The 24,838-nt window shown below is 46.0% G+C and overlaps 1 protein-coding gene across 1 annotated transcript in view; it reads right to left on the reverse strand.

Annotated features, from left to right (window-relative positions):
• Positions 1-3,534, reverse strand: part of LAG3 (lymphocyte activating 3) — a 78,655-nt gene extending 75,121 nt beyond the window's left edge. Inside the window, exons 1-2 of the mRNA XM_078650412.1 lie at positions 2,848-3,534; positions 427-574 (exon numbers count right to left, since the gene is read on the reverse strand). Of these exons, the coding sequence (XP_078506538.1) occupies positions 427-574; positions 2,848-2,962 (263 nt within the window). The 5' untranslated portion in view covers positions 2,963-3,534. The remainder of the gene's footprint in view (positions 1-426; positions 575-2,847) is intronic.
• Positions 3,535-24,838: the final 21,304 nt, after the last annotated feature.

Below are 24,838 nucleotides of genomic sequence, written 5' to 3' on the forward strand. Positions count from 1 at the left end.
AAATAATAGTATGAGAAACAAAACAAGGATAAAAGAGATTAACATATCTAAAGGGAAAGATAAAGGGTTCAGCTAAGAGAGAAACCTTTATGGGCGACAACCATGAGAAAAAAAAGAGAAACTGAAAAATTGGAAAAAGAGAAAAAGGTAAAATAGAGAGAAAAAACAAGGAGAGTAATAAGAGCTAAAGAAGAAATCAAATGTAAGGAAAGTAAGCAACACAAAAACAATACATTCAGAAAGATAACAAGGAAACACATTTACATAAGTAGAGAAGTGATAGAAGAAAGGAGAGGACAAGGGGCAGCTAGAAGAGACAGCACAAGAGTGTAGTGCATCCTCCCATTGCCCAAATGCCCCAGCACCACATGCTCTGTATCCCTCCGCTCATCCAAGTAGCATCCCCAGCTCCCTGTGCCCTCTTACCCTTCCTCCTTGGACCAGCCTGCAGAGACCCTGGCATACTTCCCACTCCTCCCGGCTTCAAGCTGCCGGGCAGTCAGAGTGCAGGGCAGGAGGGCAGTCGTTCCTTCTTCAGCAAACAACCTTATCCATGGAGATGTCCCAGTGTCCACTAGGAGAGAGAGTCACACATCACTCACTGCCTTCATCAGGAGCCAGATCGTAAGCAAGACATCAAAACATGAACAAGGACATAGGTCATCGTAAGGATTTTGGGGGCCCTGGGCCAAACGTATTATGGGGGGACCTGTCCAGTTTCTGCTCTCTCGTGCCCTTTTTGGCCAGATCACAAAGAGTGCACAGACACACTGGTTCAAATGTTAAATGTGTTTATAGTTAATATTCAGGAATAGTGATGTATGTTTTCAATATCGTAACGCAGCTGAAGCTCACTAATATTACTGCAAATAATCACTGTGACATCCTCCCATCTCTCATATCTGAGATCCTGTTTGGATCTAAAATAAAACATTTTCATGGATGTTGCATGAAACAAAAACACATTTGTCTGCAAAATGTCTGTAATAGACTCTCACACATTACCCAGATTGAAATTCAATAAAAGAAAAATGCTATTTGCAACAATCTGTTTAAGAATTACTCAAGGTCATCAGTGCAAGACTCTCTGCAGAACAGACCTGGCTCTATCAAGGGGCCCCCTGAAATGCAGGGGCCCCGAGCCAGAGCCCACTTTGCCCATGCCTTAAAACATCTCTGCAAGGACAGGCTGGAGAAATCATGGATGAATCCTTGAAAAGCATCCTACTGGTATGTACTTGAATTATTAATAATGTAGGAATTAAAGTGCTGTACATAATGCGGCAATAGGAGACTGGCACAAGAATACATACGTCTTTGAGATACACACCTACAATACATTTTATAATTGCATGTCACATATATACATTTTAGGCACAATGAGATGAAGCAATTCGCTCAGAATCACACGTTTTGTGGAAAAATAGAGGTTAAGATTCAAACTAGATGCTCAACTAGATGAAATCCTTAACAGACGTGATGGTTGAGATATAAAAACTAAAAAATATAGCAATTTGCCTTTTGTTTTATTGTTCTGGTTTAAATCACTAGCTCAACAAGCACTGGCAAAGCTAAAAAATTGAACCTATATGGTTACAAGGAACGCAGACAAAGGTAGTGGGAGGGTTACATATCACAAGGGCGTGTGGGAGGAAAGAAGCAATATGGACAACAGGGGGGGGGGGTGGGAAGAGACAACAGGAAAAAGAGAAATAAAAAAGAAACACAGTACCTCAATCACAGGGTGAGCAACTGAAGGACACTAATCAAAAGGAAAGCCAACAGTACTTGGTCCATGCTCCCCACGAAAAAAGAGGAAGTGAAAATGCCACATGCTGGTCAATTAACAGGCAAAAAATAAAAGTGACAGTTAAGCCAATGAATGGTAACTAGAGGGCGAACGCCAAGCCCCTTGTAATATACAATATCTCTCGTAAGTGACCACGCATGTGTGCTGTCTTAGGCGAGACCTTAAAAACTACTGAAAAGCTGTGCTTTAACATGCAAAAAAGTAGATCTTCTGCCATGGCTCCTTCTTCATATGCCAGTGTTTTTATTGTTGCAGAGAATACAAATTAACATGGGAATTTCATATTACAAACCCCTCAGACAGATTTCACATAATAAGGTACATATATCAACTGGACACTGGGCTGGAGTCTGCGCTCGAATGAAGTCCCGCCCAGGAGCCTTTGGATGAACGTTTGGGTAAGAGGGATGGAAAATTGACTGAGAAAGAATGAACTGATGGATAGAGGAGTGGGTGGACTGAGGATGATTTACGGTGGATGAAGAGAGAGAGGGTATTGATGGCTGGGGCAGGTGGTGGATGGGTGGAGGAGTAGGCAGAGGGTGGATGCAGGGATGGATGGACGCTTGGAGCAATAGTGGAGTAAGTAGAAGGTGGGTGTGTCAGTGGATGGAGGAGATGGATGGGTGGAGGAGTAAGCAAAGGGTGGATGTGTTGATGGATTGAGCAGTTAGTGGATGGGTGGAGGCGTACATAGACGGAGGATGATTGGATGGATGGGGCAGTTGGTGGTTGAGTGGACCACTAATTGGAGAATGATTGGATGGATGGAGGCGCGAATGAAGGTTGAAAGAGAGGTGGAATGGAAACGTGGGATGGCTGGACTCGTGAATGATGGTTGAAAGAGAGGTGGAATGGATAAGTGAGCTGAGGTTGTATTATTAATATTATGGAGATGCGGTTAGGGTAGACAGGTGTCATACTGGAGGCTATGGGGGAGGGCAGGTCGTGAGGTGAATGAATGAATAGATAGATGCCTTGTTAAGGCAGTACTCCACCACACACTTTATGCGCATGTTGGTCGCTCCCGTCCTTACCTGCACCGGAGGAGCCCAGGGTCATTGCAGAGAGAAGGAGCATCACATCTGGGAGCCTGAGGTGTCTCCCCAAGGGCAGCATGTCTCCCCTCGGCATCCTTCCTCTGTTCTCCATCCGCTTTCTTCTCTCCCTAACACCACCCCACACCTCTCTTCCGCTCTCGCTCTCTTTTTCTAGTACTCACTCTGTTTCTTCCTTCGCCTCCTAACACTTCCACTCTCTCCCTCTCCTTCTTTCCACTTATCGTGTCTCCTTTGCGCTCCTCTTTCCCATATAGTATGTATCGTTTTCACACCGTCTCTTTAATTTTTCTTATCTCCTGCTTTTCCTTGTTAGTGTCTTACATTCCCTCTTCTGCTCTTTTGCACACTGTCTCGAAGTGCTCTCTTTATCCCCTGATTACTTTTTCTTTCTTTCTTTCTTTCTTTCTTTCTTTCTTTCTTTCTTTCTTTCTTTCTTTCTTTCTTTCTTTCTTTCTTTCTTTCTTTCTCTTTCTTCCTTTCTTTCTTTCTTTCCTACTTTCTTTCTTTCCTTCTTTCTTTCTTTCCTTCTTTCTTTCTTCCTTTCACTCTTTCTTTCTTTCTTTCTTTCTTTCTTTCTTTCTTTCTTTCTTTCTTTCTCTCTCTTTCTCTCTATCCTCTATCTCTCTGTGCTGCTGTCTGTCTTTCTCTTCTAAATCTGACCCCTGCTTCCTTGCGCTCTGGGTTAATAAGCCTGTTTTTTGCTGCTCTCTGTTTCGGTAAGTGGGCAGCCCTCCCTCCTCGTGCTGAAGGGTGACGTCAGAGCCAGGCTGGTTCCCGCCAATGGGGCCGCAGTGCGGAGCGTGTCGGGTCCTGTCACAGGCGCACGTGCGCGCACCCAATAACCCACTCCTGGAAAAGTCTCTGAGCTGGCGAGGCATCCCTTTGCGGCTGTGGAAAGAGTGAGGCCGCGCCTGCGCATGCGCCCTCTTACTGGACTGTCGCTTCCCACACGCCTACCCACACTTCTCAGCGCTAGAAGCACAAACACAAGTCTCACCAGGTGAAATGCAGCTCGTGGGGGTCACACCTGGGAAACATCGGTGCAGGCATGGTAAAGGGTCTGTTTCGAATGTGTGGACAGAGGAAAAATCATAACATTGATAAAATGATTTACAGTGCCTTACATTTTAATTCAATATGTAAATAAAAAAAAACATGCACATTCAGAAACATTGACAAAACAGACACATTTACAGTAAATCAGAAATAAAAAGAACAACACTGAATTAGCTGCTGCCTACCTCAGGTTGCATCAAAGGGGCAGATTTATAAGAAACTGACGCACTTTCCCTGCGCCACCATGGATGCGCGTATTTACAATATGGTACAAAAGGGGGTGGTGATGGACGGAGCATCTGAACCAATCAAACACTCACACCCAGTCAACAGATCTGGGTTTAATCCATCACCGTTCTTTAGCCCACTCTGCCACCCCAGTTCAGACATGGCCATATGCAAATCAGTCTGACCTCATGGGCACAGTCCAGCCCGAACTGCCAAGCCATGCCTTTCCTGGACCGGAAAAAAGCTACAGAGGACCGGGTTCTGGCACTTCAGCCGTCTTCAGCCCGGCTTGCTTGAATCCAGTGGCAAAGTGAGCAAGGGACTCACGTCTGAGCATACCCTGCCACACTTATGGCGGCCAAAAGCGGTACAAAAGGGGGTGGTGATGGACGGAGCATCTGAACCAATCAAACACTCACTTCTATAAGTCTTTTTTGCATGGGAACGCCCACCCTGCAAACATTATACCTGACGCAGGTATAATGTGACGCAACAGAGGTGCAAAATTGACTCAAGGGGCTTGTAAATCTGCCCCTCTGTCAATATTCATATGAAATTAAATGCATCGCGGATCACTGGCAGAATAAATGCTTGACGCGTTCTTGAGTTCTGTAAAGATACACAGCGTGTGTGGGAAACGCTCATTGTTGTTTCGTCCTTAGTGGTAAACCAGAGAATGCGTCAAAATGCTGCACCTCCCCAGAGGAGGTGTAACAAGGAGAAATATCTTAAGTTCTCTTAATTTTTTCCTCTTTCTATGTGTGTTGCATTCTGCAGCACCCTTGGAAAGAGGAAAATGCCTCTCAGGATTGTTTTGTGCAAGAAGGTGCCCCTTCCTGCATAAAAATAATCCTGCAAGAAACTGAGGCCCCCTTGCACCATGGCTCAAGGGTGCCTGCGTTGACGCCAGGCAGCCAAAGGTCTGCCAGCTCAAGGAAAGGACAGGAATGCGCTGTACAATGTAAAATACAACACATTCCTGCCCTTTCCCTTTACCTTTCACAGAGCGCAGCGCAGCAGGGTGGATTGCTGTGTTGCATTGTTGAATTTTTGGTAAATATGGCCTTTTGTGTTTAATCTGTAAATTCACAAGATATTTTTACTGTTAAATATTCTTGAAATTCTCGGTGAAAATCTGATCCTCTCCTAAAGAAAGGTATTTTTACTGGAAGGTTAATTAAGGTTTTTAAAATGAGAAATTTTTAGCTAATGTTGTCCTTTACTGCCAGAACATTAACACTGATACCTCACTTTGGGCATACTCAATTCATAGTGATTTAAAAACCTTTTTCTAATTTATTTCTACAGTATGTGTTCATTAAATTTATGTTTCATCAAAACAACATCGAAAAGGCGTTTTGGGTAATAACCACTTCTGTTTGAATCTTTTTGGCTGTAGTTTTATTATGTGCTGCAATTTTTTTATATAACTTTTTTTTATGTGCTGCAATTTTTTTATATAACTTTTTTTTCAAAGTTGTTTGAACACGTAGAGTCTTTTATGAACGCTTGAACTGGCCCCAAAACATGCAAAATGGTAATATAATGGTATTGTTCAGGGAATATTCATATACAGGTAGTGCACATTGAAAAGTCTGTGCCGTCTTTGCAATTTTACTCTTTGGGAGATGGAGGTTTTGGGGTTATTTGAAAAAGGCCTGTAAGAGTAGTAAAAGAGTACTTCTGTCAGTGGTGGACAGTAATTTGAGCGAGTGTGGGGCAGCCAGGCTACACACCCAAACATGCAAACTCGTTGACTCACACCCATGCGTTTACACACACACACACACACACACACACACACGCACACACACACACACACACACACACACACACATTCACAGCAGGCACTTACAAATGTACATACATTCATACATACACACATGCATACACCAAACATTAAAAAAATAACACATCCAGGCTGCACTGGTGATCTTAGGTGGGGATGGAAACCTCCTTGGTTCCTGATGATTGGGACTGCCATCTCCTCTCATTGGCTGACCTTATTATGGGGGGGGGGGTGGCAATTCCTTACTCGTCACAGAGTGGGGAGGGGTCAACAAGGCCGCTGACTCCACCCACTCTGTAACGAGCGTCACTGATAGACGCTCGGCCCTGGGAACTTCAGGGCTTAACCCGTTCTGTGCTCATGACGAGCTCAGCCCGCCATGAGGCACAGTGCTCAGGTGCTCATGACGAGCTGAGCTCGTCATGGCCCGTGGAACGCTCACACGCAGGGATAATTCCCCTGCTGTGCTGAACATTCCACGAAAACGGATGCGGCCGTGACAAGCTCAGCTTGTCATGAGCACCTGAGCACTGTGCCTCATGACGGGCTGACCTCGTTATGCGCATGGGGGCGCAGTGCGCGCCCCCCGCCCCCCAGCACAGCGGGGGGAATTACCCCCGCGTGCAAGGGCTTAAAACTGAAGAACTTAGGTCCGAGGCAATCAGTGACACTCCCACTGGTCATGAAGGGGAGACCACCAAGCGCTTTGCTGGGCTGAGGAGGCCACGCCCACAGGGCTGTGACATCTTCAGCCCAGCAAAGTTCAGCTCAGGCAGCTTTGGGCCTGCGCATTTAGTGCAAATACGGTGCCTGGCTGCCTGACCTGAACAAGTAGAGTGTTTGTCAAGCTGACCTTTGCTCTACCTGACACACACTCTTCGACCCCGATTCACAAAGGTAAGACCTGAATCATAACTTTAGACCTGAAGTCTAACTTTAGACTTCAGGTCTAAAGCTAGACTTCAGGTCAAAACTTAGATGTCAGGTCTAAGTTTACCTTTGTGAATCCGGCCCTTCATGTTTGGAAAAAGATGGGGGGCAGGGCGTCTCCACCATTAAGCACGGGCTATCGCTGACTTTTGTACAACTTCTCACACTGGTAAATAATTTTGTGAAACAGCCCATTGTGATTAACATATGCAATGTTGTCTTGGATAATATGCTGAGCCTGAAGGCCATCTTTGAAAAGGCACCTACAGGTGCAAATTTATACTTGCAGCTAGAATCAGATATATCTGCGGTCACAAATATATATTTTTCTTAAATCAGGAGTTTGGCACATACAAAATTTTCTTGAAACTTGGCTAAACATTTTGATGCTTTTGAAAGTAAGAAAGAGTCTTTTTTTTCTACAGTGCATGCTGGGAATACAATGGTGTTTACATGCCTGCATGTATGTAGAGTGGCTTTGGTACTGACTGAAGCCGGAGGGAGAGTGTATGTGTCTGGCCAAAGAACTCCATGGCAAGGAACACTTTTCATACTGCTCACCAGTCCTGCAGAAACTAGTTGTGAACAGGGATAGCGAAGCTTAGATCCCATGTTTAATCAGTCACAGGCAAAAGAGGTGAAGGATAACTAAAGGATGGTCATCACAGAAGGAAAATAATAAACCTCTGCATGCATTTTCCTTCAAAAGATATCAGACCAGTTGGAAACCTTGGGGATGAGATAGCCTGTGAACAAGGGCAGAGCTCTGGGCACAGTTTAAGTCTTGAGCGCGGGTGGAAAGGGTTGGCAGCATCTGAGTAAGCATTCTTCAAAGTCATTTTTGGACATGATCAGTTTGTATCCGCGACCCTAATGGCAAGAGATGTGAGAACCTGCATCATGGACGTGCCGCGCCATCGGGATGATGCGTCAATTCTGAGGACTACGAAAGTGATGCAGGTCTTTGCGATGGGTACAATCCACGCAGCAGCAGTGATGCAGCAGTTCTGCTCAGAGATGCGCTCCTCAGCCTAGAACATGCACCAGTTCTGCTCAGGGAGGTGCTGCTCAGCAGTGCAGATGCATCAGTTCCACTGCAAGTACCTTAGGCCCGCTATCAAGGGTCCAGGACGGGGTGGCACTACTTGACAGGGTAGAGTTCCAGATGGCAGAGTCCAGGTGCAGCTGCAATGTTGTTGGAATCCTGTTATGTCCCTGAGGCTTCATAACAGGAGGTCAGTGAACTAGTCATTGGAGTCACTCTAGGTTCTGGGTTCAAGAGATGCATGTCCATTTCTTCTCACCCAGGCAAGAGGGCAGCAATTCCTTCAGAACAATAGTCCAGCAAAGTGGCAGCCCTTCAGCAGCACAGCAGTCCTTCTTCCTGGCAGAGTATCCACAGGCCCAGAAGTGCACTGAAGTGTTGGTGTCTGTGGTACTTCCTTTATACACCTTTGTGCCTTTGAAGTTGGGAGAAGTCTCTAGAGGCATGTACACAGATGCCCTGCCTTCCCCGCCCTGGCTCCAGACTAACTACAGGAAGTACGCTGCCCCCTTGTGTGAAGAGAGGACACAGCCTATTCAAGTGAGGCTGGCCCAGCTCCTCCTTCCCATCCTACCAGTGATGGCCCATCAAGTCACTCCTAAACTCCCATTGTGTGTGGCTGTCTAGGAGGAATACACAAAGCCCAACTGCTAACTACACCTAGTCATGTGACGAGAGACATGCTGCAGGCACCAAATAGCTAAGGCTAGAAAATGCCAACCTTCTAAAAGTTGTCTACACAAAACAAAATCAGGTGGTTATGAGATTTAAACACATCTTTACTTATGCATGAGGTACCTTTTACTCAATAATCATGACCTCAAATTTGTTTTTAGTAATGATTGAACACAAAGTTTTTTAAACTTTCACATTTGGTGCGATCAAAGAAAGGACAATCCACATTCAACTCGATATACAATGAAAAATATTTGAAAAACATGCGCAAAATATGGAAAGATAAATCAAATATACATTGTGATAACGCAAACTTTTTCCATGAACTAGGCTAACATTGCATATTTACCAATCAAAGATTTTACACAACCAGAGCATTACATTTACAGAAAGTGTTCTTAATACTGGAACGTATAAAGGGTCCAGAGGTATCTAATATGGGCTCCCAATAGTTTCTTTAGACAAATGAATTTATGCATCCATATTGATACTGGTTGAACTAGGATCCCATATTGATCCCGGTCTACGCTTTTCAAACCCACACTTTCTTTGGGGGTTCTCTACAGGACAAGGGTTTGGTGAATTCTGCAAGGGTGAAGGAAAACGACTTTTCAGTTGAGTGATCAGCAAACTCCAATATACTTTCTAAAAGTGGCATTTTCAGAATTGCAATTTAAAATCCGACTTTACTATGATTTAGGAATTTAAATTAGGATTCCAGAGACACCAAACATGGACCAGGTATCTCTTTCCATGTGGAAATTACACTTCTAAAAAGTAATAATGCAGCTCTAATGTTAAACTATGGGAGAGATAGGCCTTGCAGTGCTGAAAAACAAATGTAAGAGTTTTTCACTACCAGGACATGTAAAACCTATAAAAACATGTCCACATTTTAAATATACTACTCCCTTCCCTTGGGACTGTCCAGGCCCTACCGTACGGGTGACTTATATGAACTAAAAAGGAAGGGTTGGGCCTGGCAAAAGGTTCATTTTGCGAGGTTGAAATGGCAGTTAAAGCTGCACACATAGACTCTGCAGTGGCAGGCCTGAGCCATGTTTAAAAGGGCTACTTAATTGGGTGGCACAACCAGTGCTGCAGGCCCACTAGTAGCTTTTAATTTACAATCCCTGGGCACATGTAGTGCAATTTACTAGGGACTTATAAGTAAATTAAATATACCAAGTGAGTTTAAGCCAATGCTACCATGTTTTGGGCAGAGAGCACAAGCACGTTTGCACTGGTTTGCAGTGAATAAGGGCACCAAAGTCCTAGAGCCAACAAAAACGAATTCAGCAAAAATGGAGGAGAGAAGGCAAAAACTTTGGGGATTTCCCTACAGAAAGGGCCAGGTCTAACAAACGGGTATGCTCAGACATGAGTCCCATGCTCTCCACACCACTGGAGTTGAGCTATCCTGGTTGAAGACGGCTGATAGCCAGAAACCGGTCCTAGGATGCTTGATTCCGGTCCAGGAAAGACATGGCTTGGCAGTTCGGGCTGGACTGTTCCCATGAGGCACAGGGTCAAGGCTGATTTGCATATGGCCATGTCTGAACTGGGGTGGTGTGGAGTGCAAAAAAACGATGGATTTAGGCCCAGATCCCTGTACTGGGGTGAATGTATGACATTGTTCTGCATTCTGTCCATCAACTGTTGTTTTACAAACGGGTACAGCACAAGGAGCAATTATTGAAACATCCGTATAACACATATCAAATGCAGGACAACCTCAAGTTCAACAAGCTCCCCTTAACATATATATCACATACAGCAGCAGTGCAAGCTTCCCTCACTCACAGAACAGATGCAACAGAGGTGGTAATAGGTCAAGTTTCCCTGACCTATATACCAGATTTACAAATGGCAGTTGTAGCTCCACCTTCCTATAAGAGATCCATCACATAAAGCCGTAGTCAAAGCTTCCCGACACACACAGTATGTAACGTAAAGGCAATAATATGTCAAGCTTCCCTGGTACACATTCCATTGTCAATGCTGGCAGGTTTGGTGCAAGCTTCCCTTAGCAGACACACCACATGCAGGATTCCCAAACATCCTGAACAGGTCCAGTACAGGCTGCGGCAGATACGAAAGGGCGCGGGATAGTTTAGCGACGGGGAGAAATTATTATAGTGTTATTATATTCTAGTGAAATGTTAATATTAGAAAAATTATTCAAGAGGAAAGAGTGAGACCTGTGGAGGGGCTGCTGAGATGTTTTTGAAGTTGAGCAGGCAAAGGGCTCTTCCACTAGCTCAGCAAAGCCATTTCTTCGAAAAGCACATGGCGGGGGCGTTAAAAAGGGCCCGCAGCAGCCTGGGTAGGTAGTCCTAAGTCTGAAATGAGTAACAAGGAAAAAATATGACAGGCTGTTATTCAGAAAACAAACCGCCATATGAAGTATGATGGAAACCCGGTGAGGCAAGCGGGCTGTGCCTGCGGAAGACTCTGTTCTTTTTGATTCATTGTGATACCCAACTGATGTATATCTCTCCTCTGTGGTCACCTCTGGTCATATGCATTGGAATTGTATTGTAATTGCATTTATATAGCGCTTACTACCCCATACAAGGCGTTCAAGCTCTTTACATCAGAGCCACATGCTGCTCTGGAATGAAGGTTAGTGATTAGTCCAGTTTTATTGGTTATGGTTAGTTATTGGTATTAATCCTGTGCACGCAAGCAAACCATTCCATGCATTATTCACCCTCTCTTTGTGGTATATTAAATTAATGGGGTTAGGAGTTATCTTTAGTGGGGGATGGGATTCATGCAGATGGTTGGTGGGGTTAGTAAATGAGCTTGAGGAGATTGTGTATTGTTAGGTTGCAGGGTCCTCACTTTCAAAGAGAAACCGGTTGTGACCTTTGATATGAGTTGTGGGCAACCTTAGCAATTAAGGCAAACATGTATGTGCCTTTGTGGTCAGGGAAAGGTGGTAAGTAGCCACATGAAAGTAAAAAAGGAGCGGTGACAATCAGAAGTTTTCAGTAAAGGAAGTTTTTTCATGCTATATTTAGAAATACAGAGAGTACTTTTTGAGATAGCCTGTAATTTGAGGATGCAAAACTAGAGAAAGAAACAGCATACCCTTCATGCTGATATAATGCTATATTAGGTACTTTTGGTAGGCACTAGAAAGAGAGGAACAGTCTGTCCACTGCTAAGCTGTCACTTTCAGCAAATTCAGCTGACCTGCTCAGGGGCTGAAAGCATAAAGGAATGGCTGGACTAATATACTGGGAAATTTCAAGAGCTTTAGGCTGTGCCTAAAGTGAGCAGTGACATCAAGATCACATCAATATGAGAAAATAGATGGGTAAATAATGAAAACATTGAGAAGGAGATTATGCAAATGCTGAATTAGTTTTCTGGTGACCTTCAGGCTGAAGTTTGTCTCACGGTATTAATTATAGAAGTAAGATGGATCATTTTTGGATGGCCAGGGTTGTGGCACTGCACAAGATGGAAGGCGAGAACAGCTTCCCCAGACAGTTGTAGTGTATAGCCCTCATTCCGGTGGCTTGAGAGTGGAGATCCAAACACTGACGAGTTGTATGGTGACTAGGCTCCCTTTAGAAATTAAATCAGATTACAGGGGGCGGCTGATTGAACTTCCTGAATCACAACCCCTTGTGTCTACACTAAGGGGCTCATTAGGATGGCGGACGGACTTGCGTGCGTCCGCCACCCTAGAGGAGGAGGGACCGTCCGCAGGGGCAGCGGCGGTCCCTCCAGTGCAATTAGGATGTGACCGCCAGCCTGGCGGTCACATCCTCAATATTTAACATTGCGGCGGGTGCTGCTTGAAGCAGCACCCGCCGCAAGGTTAAATATGCATGCTTAGCATTTGCATGCACAAAGCGGCAGGCACCGCGCGGTGCCTGCCGCTTCGTGCACGCAAATGCAGGGGGGTACCATAGGTACCCTCCATGTGCACCCCTCCAATCACCCTGGGGGCACGCAACGGGCCCCCAAAGAAATCACCGTATGCCTTTCCACGGCGGAGAATCCGCCGCGGAAAGGCATCTGTTTTCCGCCATCCTAATATGGCTGGCGGTGTCTGATAGACACCGCCATCCATGTTAGAGCTTTTCCGCCGCGGTCGGAAGGCGACCGCGGCGGAAAAGCTGCGGACCGATTTTGAGACCCACCACTATCCTAATTTGGCAGTGGGTCTTTTGTGCCTCCCCGGCGGTTTTCCCGCATCCTGCGGGCCGGCGGTGGCTTCCGCCGGCCCGGAGGATGCGGGAAAACCGCGATCCTAATGAGCCCCAAAGTCTGAGTCTGAGAAGAGACAGTAATGAGCATTTACATTCTGGTACCAACACATACAATCTATATATTTTCAAGACTTATGCACACTTTTAAAGATTTTAATAAACTTGAATAGCACCTTGGACTCTTCTTTAAGAATTATATTTGCATTTTCTTCTGCTGAACAGCCTCATCCACTCGTTCAAACAAATTAGACACCTTTTAGAGAAATCGAGAACACTGTTCTAAGGAATTCCAAGAAGACTACACGTTTTTTCAAAGAACTCCCCGGTGCCTTTTCAATTTATTTCAAGCACTCTTTCAAAGACTTGTCTATATGCACTTTTCTCTGAACCCATATATAACTAAACATCTGTGTAGGTCTTTGCACAAAAAAGTTTGCCTGCAATTTTCCTGGTGAATTGGACAAATTAATGTGTTTTGTTTTAGAGCTTTTCATCTCGGTTTCATCTTGTTCCATAAAGAAAAAAATTCTGCATTTCTGTTACAGTGAAATGCACATGATACCAAATTCCTGTCCCGATACGATAAGGTGGATCAAGTCACACCCTCTGCTGTGTTGCATCACTAGGTGGCCCCTCAGGTGTGCGGACTGACCTCCAAGATCTTCTCACCCTTGCTGGAGTAGAGGCATGTCCAAGACCAGAGGTCACACTGTTGTAATGGAAGGAAGTCCAGTGGTCATAGTGTTGGTTGTAAGAAGGTTTATTAGATCTTTGTTACAAGTAGGTAAGTAGATAGCTAAGCCCCACCAGGAGCAGCATCCTTCTGCCCAGCCCATAACTCCACCTGGCACTCCAACCCACCAACACTCTCTACTTCTTGATGACCTCTTACACTAAACACAACAAAAGAAGCTGTTGCAGCACACCCTTTTAACCTGAATACATTGTTATCCAGATTTTTTTTTACTGGTCATAAGTTAAATCAATTCCATAGTGAAGGTAGTCTCAGTACAATGAGGTGGATGAAAAAGAACCGATGTAATCAAAATAATCCAATAAGGTCATCAATAGAGATTTCATGTATCCTTTATTAGTGTTCAAAGATTAAAATTCCCAGCACACGATTAGCCGACACGTGTTTCGTCTGTACTCAGACTTTTTCAGGGCAAGAAATGGGAATATTTGACAGACTGTAGTTCAAAAACGAGTCCATCCCTGCAGCGCATCAAGTGAAACAAATCCGGAATCCAAGTAAAGATGTCAAGATATATAAAGGTCAAAGTATAAAGGTATAAACCAATGTCACACCTGACATCTGGTAAATAAATGGAATCCCAAAGAAACGGAGCTGTGCAACGCACCGGTGTTGCCCCTAAACTGCGCACCAATCGCTTAGGACTGATGCACACTGCACTATAACAAGCATTTACAATGCAATGGTTTCGCCTTTGGAAAAGTTAGAGTTATTGGCATTGTAAATGACAACATTTGTATTTATGTGTTGGTTTTGAAAACAGATAAATAAATGGCATTGTCATTTACATTGCCATTAGCTTAATCTCTGCAGTCACTCTGCACTCCCTAGCACTCCCTACTCACTCTGCACTCTCTAGCACTCCCTAGACTCCCTAGAACTCCCTACTCACTCTGCACTCCCTAGCACTCCCTACTCACTCTGCACTCTCTAGCACTCCCTAGCACTCCCTACTCCCTACGCACTCTGCACTCCCTACGCACTCTGAACTCCCTATGCACTCTGCACTCTGAACTCCCTATGCACGCTGCACGCTGAACTCCCTATGCACTATGCACTCTGCACTCCCTATGCACTCCCTATGCACTCCCTATGCACTCCCTATGCACTCCCTATGCACTCTGCACTCCCTATGCACTCCCTATGCACTCCCTATGCACTCCCTATGCACTCCCTATGCACTCTGCACTCCCTATGCACTCTGCACTCTAGCACAGTCTTGTACATAGCACTGAAGCCAGTTATGAGGACCTCTGGGAGCAGTGTGTGGTGTATCATTCTTGTAAGCAGTGCTGAAGCCGGTGAGGGGACCTCTAGCTAGGAGCAGCGTGTGGTGTAGCAGTTTTGTACATAGCGCTGGAACCGGTGAAGCGGGCCTCTAGGAGCAGTGTGTGGTGTTTCATCCTTGTACATAGCGCTTTAGTCAGTTATGGGGACCTCTAGGAGCAGCGTGTGGTGTTGTCGTCTTGTACATAGCTCTGAAGCCAGTTATGGGAGTTCTAGGAGCAGCGTGTGGTATTGATGTCCTGTACACAGCGCTGAAGCCCGTGAAGGGGGCCTCTATGAGCAGTGTGTGGTGTTTCAGTTGTGAGTGCCACCTCTTATTTTATGTCATTTCTTCAACTATTCTGTTTGTATCCTGTAACTTTGTAAATCTCCTCTAGTAACATACTTGGCTATATTGTAAAGCGCTCTGACATGGGTAAAGTCCGCGCTATATAAAATTGGATAAATAAATAATACACAGCGCTGGAGCCGGTGAGGCGACCTCTAGGAGAAGCGTGTGGTGTTGCAGTCCTGTGCATAGCGCTGGTGACGGGACCTCCAGGAGCAGTTGTACACTCAAAGCCAACGTTGGGTAAAAGGGACCTCTAGGAGCAGTGTCCGGTGTTACTGCTGCGATCGGGACATATATTCGCAGAGCGTTGTACTGCTGCCTCGCACACTTCTCTTGTGCTGGTGTGTGACCTCTAGTCACTACTGATGCAACTGCACCAAAGCGCCTAACTATTGGGCAATAAACATAACATTAAGCAAGTATAGTGAAATCCGGTTAACATGTTTGTATGGCCATCCACTGCTTTTTATAAGACGTCTGACGAAAGCTCCAAAATTCATTTTCAACAAAGAATCGGAACATTAATTCTGGCGAGAGACTCCAAATTTTTTAAAGCTAAAAATGTTTTGATTTTAGACATCTCCTGCCTGAAATTGTGTCAGCTTCAGTGGAAGCCCCGGGGAAATATGCATTCCTCTAATTATTTTTTCGAAATCCCCGAATTGGATTAGGTTTCTTATGTCCTTAATTGTTTTATTGTGGCGTACCGGTGTCTGTCGGTTTCAGATGTTAATTTAAAATAAACTATAAGCCCGCCCATTGTTTCTCAATTAGGTAATATTCAACCATAATCCAAAAACCCATATCACAACCGGATTGAGTTAAACCCATTTGGTAACTGGGCCCTTAAAATGTCCACTCCAAACAATTTTCATATAACAGTGCCAATCTACAAGTTCGTGTTGTTATATTCACAAAGACCTTTCTGATTCAAGAAGCACAGCGACACTGAATATTTAACAATAGAGAATGAAGAGCCAGCGTCGCAGATCCATCAATGTCCGCATTCAACAATTGCCTAAAGTGATACAAAGGTGCACATTAGTAAAGAGGCTATGCAACAAAAAAATGGTGCAAGTCTCAAATCCTCAGAAAAGGGGAACCATTTTACAAAATTATCCAATCTATCAGATTATTGCTCATCTTGGAAACACGCTTTAAATTGTTTTATAAAGTACAATTAGATGACTTTTGAAATCATGTTGTATTACTAACTATTGGATTTCTCAGATATTCCATATGAAGTCTCAATTTTCAAATAGGAGGGAGACTCCCCCCTTTCTTAAGTAGAAAAATTGTTTCATTTGTCAAAACGTGTGCTATAGTATCTATCTCCAGCATTAATAGTCACTCCTATGTCAATACGCGCATGCAGGCGTTGATTTTGGCTTTTTTGTGCGTAAAAGTGCACCATGTTACAAAAACAAAAATCCGAGTCAGGAAATGAAAAAATTGCATTTATTAGTTTGTATCGTTCATATTTTTTAATAATTTCCACTTGGAAAATATTGACTTCCTTGGTCATGACGCTATTTACTAATTACAGTTTATGCATGGACGATTGAAGACTCTTTCTGAAACGTGGAATAACCTCCGATGCAATTATTGTTTTGACTTTCCAGAATGGTAACGAGGCTCTCTGACATTTACAATAAGTGTAACCCAGAACCAACACCATATTCTGCAAAATGTACTACATGCGGAGTGCGCCCATATGTTTGCATGTTTAGTAAATGCCTCGCTGAACAGACAATGTTTCTTATCAGTTACAGAAAAGCAAATTAACCAGACATTATTTCATCGGCCCCGGAACACACGAAAAAAATCAACCAGATTTCCTGACTAATAAATATACTTTTTCTGAAGTAGTTCAACCCATGAAGTGAAACAGGGCCGATCGAGCAACATTTCTGGTGCAAGGCGCAGGCAGGCTTGCGCTGGTCAGTTGTAAACGAAAAACGCCTGCCAGCCACACCATATTTGTGGGGGTATACACCCGTTACAACGGATCTTTTACTCCGCACTACCATTACAACGCGACCATTACTCCGCATACCATTACAACGCATTGCGCTGGGGGGCGCTCTAGGATAGGGAATAAGTATAATTTACTATCCAACACCTTCCCTAGGGTCCACGGGGACTGGAGTTAGAATAGTAAATTATACTTACCACTATCCAGCGCCCCAAGGCGCTATGCGTTGTAATGGTATGCGGAGTAAAAGTCGCGTTGTAATGGTCTGCGGAGTAAAAGTATGCGTTATAACGTCATACATCCATTTGTGGGGGATGGTATGTCTAGTGGTTGGAGTGGGGGAAGGGGATATCCTGCGACAAGTCAGTAAGCAGGCAGCAATGCTGGCCGCTGCAAGCAATCGAGAGAATGTAAACATTTCAGCCAGAGTCCGCAGGTCAGGTCACGGGGAGTTGTGAAACGGGAACCTAAAACACATTTTTCTTGCTGTTGCAAATGAAGATTCACCAGACACATAAGAACGGTCACGCACTCACCAGTGTCAGTAAATTACAAGACAAACAGCAGCACTCATCGGGGCCCCCTACAAAAGAAACTTCTGCAAATAACTTCTCACAATCCATACAAGAACAGCCAACAGCCTGCATTCTGGTTGTAAGGGGCAGCAGGCGCTATATCAGTATCATTACGACGACACAATTATAAGAAGCCTTCGCGCGCAGCCGTGTTTACCTCAGAGCGGGGTCGGGCTGTCAGGCGTCCCCCGGAGGGGCTCCTATTGGGTCCGCAGGGGGCTCTCCGCTAGCTAAAGGCTGGCCGACCCGCGTCATTCCCGCGTAAAAACGTGGCATCAACTTTGGATCTGTGTGACTCTGAAAATGCACCCCATTTAAAATCTTTTAAATCTTGCTCGCCTATTGAATTTACCTCCAGTAGGTTCTCGCATGCCGATTTCATTTCTGACTGAATGTGTCAGTAAATTACAAGACAAACAGCAGCACTCATCGGGGCCCCCTACAAAAGAAACTTCTGCATATAACTTCTCACAATCCATACAAGAACAGCCAACAGCCTGCATTCTGGTTGTAAGGGGCAGCAGGCGCTATATCAGTATCATTACGACGACACAATTATAAAGAAGCCTTCGCGCGCAGCCGTGTTTACCTCAGAGCGGGGTCGGGCTGTCAGGCGTCCCCCGGAGGGGCTCCTATTGGGTCCGCAGGGGGCTCTCCGCTAGCTAAAGGCTGGCCGACCCGCGTCATTCCCGCGTAAAAACGTGGCATCAACTTTGGATCTGTGTGACTCTGAAAATGCACCCCATTTAAAATCTTTTAAATCTTGCTCGCCTATTGAATTTACCTTCAGTAGGTTCTCGCATGCCGATTTCATTTCTGACTGAATGCCTGTCGCCTGCTTCAGGAGAGGTTAAAGAAGATAGGTACAGAAGCCGCAACGAGCAAGATGATTTCTAATCTTGTCTTCTAAACTCGATGCAATGGGAGAGCTTTTGGACGAATATTTGTACCTCGTGTTTTCTAGTTCCATACTTTGATTAACAGTGGAAGAGCTTGGAAAGGGAAAACGCTAATTAGCGACATTGAGCCCTATAACAATAGACTTTTCTTTCGCTATATAACAATGGAAAACTCCTTACACAGAGCCCCCTGTATGATGAACAGACTGGTGCAGGTTTAGTTACAGAGACTGAGATGCATTTTCAGTCTGCTGTAAGTATTTGGAATTTCGGTAGACGACAGAAATGAAACACGCGGGGATTTGCCGGAGATCACACAGTTTTGATGATGAAGTACATCCGAGAAGGAAACGCCGTTTTCCTGGTTTCATGATCACAGATTTGCCCCGACCACATCCCCTATTCATAGGGAGAATGAAACATTGCTCTATTCCCGCGTGAGGGGTCTTCTTGCTGTAATTTTAACACGACACGACTTCCACGAAAGCGAGTCAAAATGTCAATGTGGTCGTTTTTCATCTGTAGCACACTTTTATATGCGCATTATTATTCTTTTGAAGTCGGTGCTGTTTCAATACAAGAGAGTGCCGGGAGACTCGATACAGAAAGCCGTCTCATCTCAAGTGAGGTGTTTTCTGTGGGGAAGCTCCAGTTAATAGCATTGTTACACTTTGTCTTAAGGGGTGTTGACCTGTGTTTACTTTAGGCAAAATGAGGCCACACAGGGGAAAGTGATTGGCTAATTGAGTGTGTGACTGACACTTGTAAATGCTTGCTCCGGAGGGGGTGGAGGGAAGTGGCGGGCGAGGGAGGGGCGGGGGAGCAGCCGGCTGCTGATTGGCTGCTCCCCTCTTCAGAAGCTGTGTCCTGCCAGCAGCCTGGCCATTCCACACCATGCCGGGCTGTGAGGAGGTGCCACAGACGCACCGGTGAAAGCTGGATGCCCCACTCCAACTCAAGGGAACAGAACAGTCACATCGCGCTGACTGCGAAGTTAACAAGCACCTACGAGGACACAGGAAGCGGGAGAGTACACGGACGGCGGGAGGGGGTGGGAGAGGACACGGACGGCGGGAGGGGGCGGGAGTGGACACGGACGGCGGGAGGGGGCGGGAGAGGACACGGACGGCGGGAGGGGGCGGGAGTGGACACGGACGGCGGGAGGGGGCGGGAGTGGACACGGACGGCGGGAGGGGGCGGGAGAGGACACGGACAGCGGGAGGGGGCGGGAGAGGACACGGATGGCGGGAAACGTGCACAGGACAGCGAGGGGGGGGCGGAAAGGCACACGGAGGGGGCGGGAATGGACAGACTTTCAGTGAAAGGGGAGGGAACGGGAAAAAACGTAACTCCGCCCTGGGAAAAAATCTCGGGAACGCCCCCGAATCTGGTCCGGCCTTGACGGACAGATCTCTGTTCCAATGGCTAGCCTCCATTTATGGAGCTAGCCAATGGGACAGGGGGGCGTATTCCATTTTCCTTACTGGAATCAAGAGATTTCTCTGGAGGCGGAGCTAAGAGCTCCGCCCTCCAGCGAAACCTAAAAAGGTGTTGGCGATCCAAAGTTAATCAGTTTCCCCTGGACACAAAGAGGCACAACCCTAATAAGTTTAGCCCTCCAAAAACGAGTGTCCCGTCCGCACACACATTAGGTGTGGGCGGAATTTGCATAATCGCGTTACGCAAATCTCCGCGAAACGGTAAAATATCTCCACGAACACGCAGAAATTCCGCAAACATGCGCAATTGCTTGTTCGCAATGCTTTTTTACTGTTCGCAATCACTGTTTGCGTGCTCAGGGGGAAATATCTTGCGAACACGCATTTGAGAACGCGAATAAGCAAATAATTTTGCAAAGTTGCGAAACGCAGAATTTTGGCCAATTTCGCATTCTCCGCAGAATGCGAAATTACCCCAATTCTGCAAATTCCGCAAGCGGAACGGAATTTGCCACCCAGGCCTAACACACATGTATAAGTAGTCGGATAAACAACCTCACACACTGACTGAGCAGCAGGAGCCTGGAACGCTGGGGAGGATGTATTAAGATACAACACACACTTGATGGTATTCCCTGACCTCAGGTGAGAATTTTGTGAGCTGCGGGAAGAAAGGCAGGTGTGTGGACACACATCTCCATGAAGTTGATCTCCATTGCCACCCAAGGGCCACTCGTATGGGGCTACCTTCAAACGATGACGCTGCAGAAAGGAAGTACTAATGACAGAGGCCCCACCAAAGTTACATGAGTTTTACACTTTTATGCAGGGCTTTAAGTGGGCTGGGTCCTGCCAGTGCTCAGCTTCAGCAGTTCTAAAAAGCAGGTGCTTAGACGAGTCCCTATCGGGCTCTCCATTTTTGCCCTCAGCCGCAGGATGAAATAAATATGTTTAATTCTGCAGCAGCGCCACCCTTCACTGCCTTTGATGTAACGTCACAGGCACTTGTTTTAGTTCTATCACTAATTTCAGAACTGACGCATTTTCAATATTATATACAATGAGGCCATAGTTGTTGCTTATTTAGCTTATGCACCTAACAACCATTGGAAAAGCCAATAGTCCTGGCTTGTAGGTGTACTGTTACTTGTTGTGTTATATAACTGGGTGCACAGGCAGAAGCAGCAAAATACCAGTCGGGTGGCACACTATGCCAAGCACAGATTTTCAGCTCACGTGATTCTAAGCCAATCCCTTTAATTACATTGCCACGCCCCTTTGAGAGACCTCATCAGTTTTTTTTATCTCACTGAAAGCTCTGCTTTTATGTACACATATATGGGTGTTTGTATAGCGCCCCCCTAGTTTGGAAGCAATATAGCGCTGAACAAGACAGATCAAGAGTTCAAGGACATTGCAACAGGACTGGTGACCAGTTACCTTTGATATTTGTTTGCTATGGTATTTTTATAGCAGACTCCTGGCTAGGAACCAATAAAGAACCTCTCATTTTTGTGCATACGGGCGATTAACCCTTCAAGTGCTGGTCCTTCCTGCATAGAATAGAATAGACTAGAATAGAATAGAATAGAATAGAATATGCTCATATAGTGCATGGCTACCCGGAGGCATCCCAGCGCTGCGGACGTGCGATGAGGAGCAGATGGAATTTTATGGGAAAAGCCATGTCTTCAGTTGTCTGCGGAACGAGAGGTGGTTGGTTTCCTGATGGATGGGAAGAGGCAAAGAGTTCCAAAGCCTGGATGCGTTGTAGGAGAAAAGGCGTCCTCCTGTGCGGTACTTCTTGATTCTGGGGACCTTGGACAGATGTAGTTCATTAGAGTGAAGACTCCTGGTTGCTTTGTAGGGTTTGATAAGGTTGTTAAGAATAGGAGGACCTTTGCCCTGCAAATTTTTGTGTGCGATGCAAAGAGCTTTAAAGTGTATTCACTCTTGCATCGGGAGCCAGTGGAGTGTTTTTAGGGCCGGGTTGGCTGAGGAATGGTTGTTTGTGCCTGTAAGGTGTCTTGCTGCCGAGTTCTGGACCACCTGAAGTTTGTGGATACCCGAGGTGGGGGCTCCTAAATAAAGGGCGTTACCATAAGCCAACCTCGATAAAATGAGTGCTTGGATTAGGATTTTTTTAGAACTCTCAGGTAGGAGGGGCAGTATTTTGCGTGTTGACCTCAACAGGCCGAAGCAGATGGCAGCTGTTTTTCTGGCTTGGGCTCTAAAAGTGAGCTTGTGGTCAAGCCAGAAGCCCAAGCTCTTTATTTCCATTTTAGGAATTGGGGCGGGTCCCATACATGATGGCCACAGAGTGTGAGGGTTGAAGATTGCTTGGTTACCCAGCAAGATGAGCTCCGTCTTGTCGCCATTGAGTTTAAGGTGGGACAAACTCATCCAGCTGGCGACTTCTTTAAGACAGGAGCTCAGGTTTGTGGGGGCCTGCTCTGCCTGGTTCAGTGCCACAATAAGCTGCGTATCGTCCGCATAGCTGATAAGTTGAATTCCAAAAGGTGCAACTACCTCAACCAAAGGGGACATATACACGTTCAAAAGTGTGGGGCTCAGGGAGGAGCCCTGAGGAACCCCGCACTGCAGAGGTAGTAGACGTGAATGGATGCTACCTTCAAACACCTGGAAGTATCTTCCTTCAAGGAACGATTCCAGCCAGGAAAGGGCCCTGCCTGTCAGTCCCAGTTTTTTGCCAGTGTGCCAGGGTACGGTGATTCACCGTATCGAAGGCTGCACTGAGGTCTAGGAGGATGATGGCTACGGACCCTCCGGTGTCCAAGATCTTTCTGGACTCCTCCACCACCGCCCTTAGTGCAGTCTCCGTGCCCTGGCCAGGATGAAAGCCCGTCTGGGAGCGGTGGAGTAGTTTGAAGGTTTCAAGATGTGCAGAAAGTTGGCGGTTCACATACCTTTCCGCAACCTCACTAATACCAGGGAGAAGGGAAATGGGGCGGTCATTGGCCAGCTCCCTGGGATCTAGATGGGGTTTTTACAATAATGCTTTCACCAGTGCAATCTTCCAGTCCTGGGGGACTAAACCAGATTCTAGAGAGGCGTTGACTAGATTAACAATGGGAGGGATGATGATAGGCATGGCGGACTTTAGGATGTTAAATGGGGCCGGGTCCAGCGGGGAACCACTTTGATCATATTAAGGATAGGAGGAAGGAGTTCCTCAGTGAGTGGGACAAAGGATTCGATCTTGGGGCATTATTCTGGGGTTCTACTCCGAGCTGCGCGGAAAGGTGTTCATTATTAACCGGTGGAAGGAGATTCAGTATGAGCTGAATTTTGGTGGAGAAAAAATCCGCTAACTCCTCACAACGGAGGCCGAAGAATCAGGAGCCAGGGGGGGGATCTGGGACTTTCATAAGTTTTTTTACGATCCTGAATATTTCTTTGGGTGCGTTGGAGGAGGATGATATTTTTCTTCGTACTTGGATGCCTGTGCTGTTTTAAGTGAGGCTTTATAGGAGATGATGGATGCCCTATAGTCAGATTTCTTTTCCGTTGAAAAATCTTTCCTCCATATTCTTTCTAATCTTTTGCACCGCTGTTTTAGTTTGCGGAGTTCGGGTGTAAACCAGGGTGAGTTGTTTGAGCCAGCTTTTTGTATTGTGGATCTCCTGGGTAGTACTGTGTCTAGTGAGTTCTCGATCCATGAGTGGAACTCGCCACTAGCTATTACGGTCAGGGTGATGTAGAGGTATGGTAGTTTGCAGTTCCTGGGTCCATTCCTCTATACTTAATTTAGGCCGTTGGCGGGCTTGAGTGCAGGAGGTTAGCACAGTCAGGCGTGGGGACGATGACTGCCATGCGAAAGGGATTAGGAATCGATCCGACCAGGGGAGGGAATCGGGCTTCTTTCCTTTTAGTTCTGCAATATTTGAGAAAATCGGGTCCAGGAGGTGCCTTTTACTGTGGGTGGCTTGATAGACCTTTAGAAGCATCTCATATGCTGCAAAGTCATGGGCAAGATCATTAGCTATTATGTCCTGGGGGTTATCGAAATGCAGATTAAAGTCTCCCAAAAGATCAAAATTGGATGAGGTGCTGGCTAAAATTTACCACCGATTCAAGCAGCGAACTACAGAATTGTCCCAGGGCTCCTGGGTGCGATAGAGGAGAATACTAGCAAACGTAATTGAGGGGGTGAGCGCAATGGAGAAATGGGCGTTTTCACAGTTTGAGAGGGGGCTACCCAGAATGCAGCAGATTAGATGGTCTTTATAGATAATAGCGATCCCTGCCCCTTTGCTACCTACTCTATTGATATGCTGGATCAGATAGCCCGGGGGAAGCACTTGGACAACATCTGGCTCGGAGCCAGGTACCAACCAAGTTTCCGTGAGGAATAACACATCAGGTGCGGTGTCTTGTAATAAAATGGAGATTTCTGTGGTGTGCGTTGGCATGGATCTACAGTTGAGCAGTGTCATGTTAAGCTGATTCCCACCCATCGATTGTTTTCCTGCCCTTGGAGATAGTTCATATGGGCAGTGGGAGCATTTCTGTTGCCTTTCCTCCAAGGCGATGGAATGTATACAGGGTGAAGTTAGGGTTTTCCTAATTTGAAGGAGTATGTCCCGTGAGTATTGGAGGGGAGCGGAGGAAGAAAGGCCAAGGGTTCTGGGCCCAGGACCCGGTCTGGCGCAGACGGGCTTGCCTTCGGCGCACCGCCGCCGCTCTGCATGGGGGCTTAAGTGGAGCTGGGGAGCGGAGCAGAGCACCGGACCA

Source organism: Lissotriton helveticus, chromosome 7, assembly GCF_964261635.1.
Source record: "Lissotriton helveticus chromosome 7, aLisHel1.1, whole genome shotgun sequence".
NCBI lineage: Eukaryota > Metazoa > Chordata > Amphibia > Caudata > Salamandridae > Lissotriton > Lissotriton helveticus.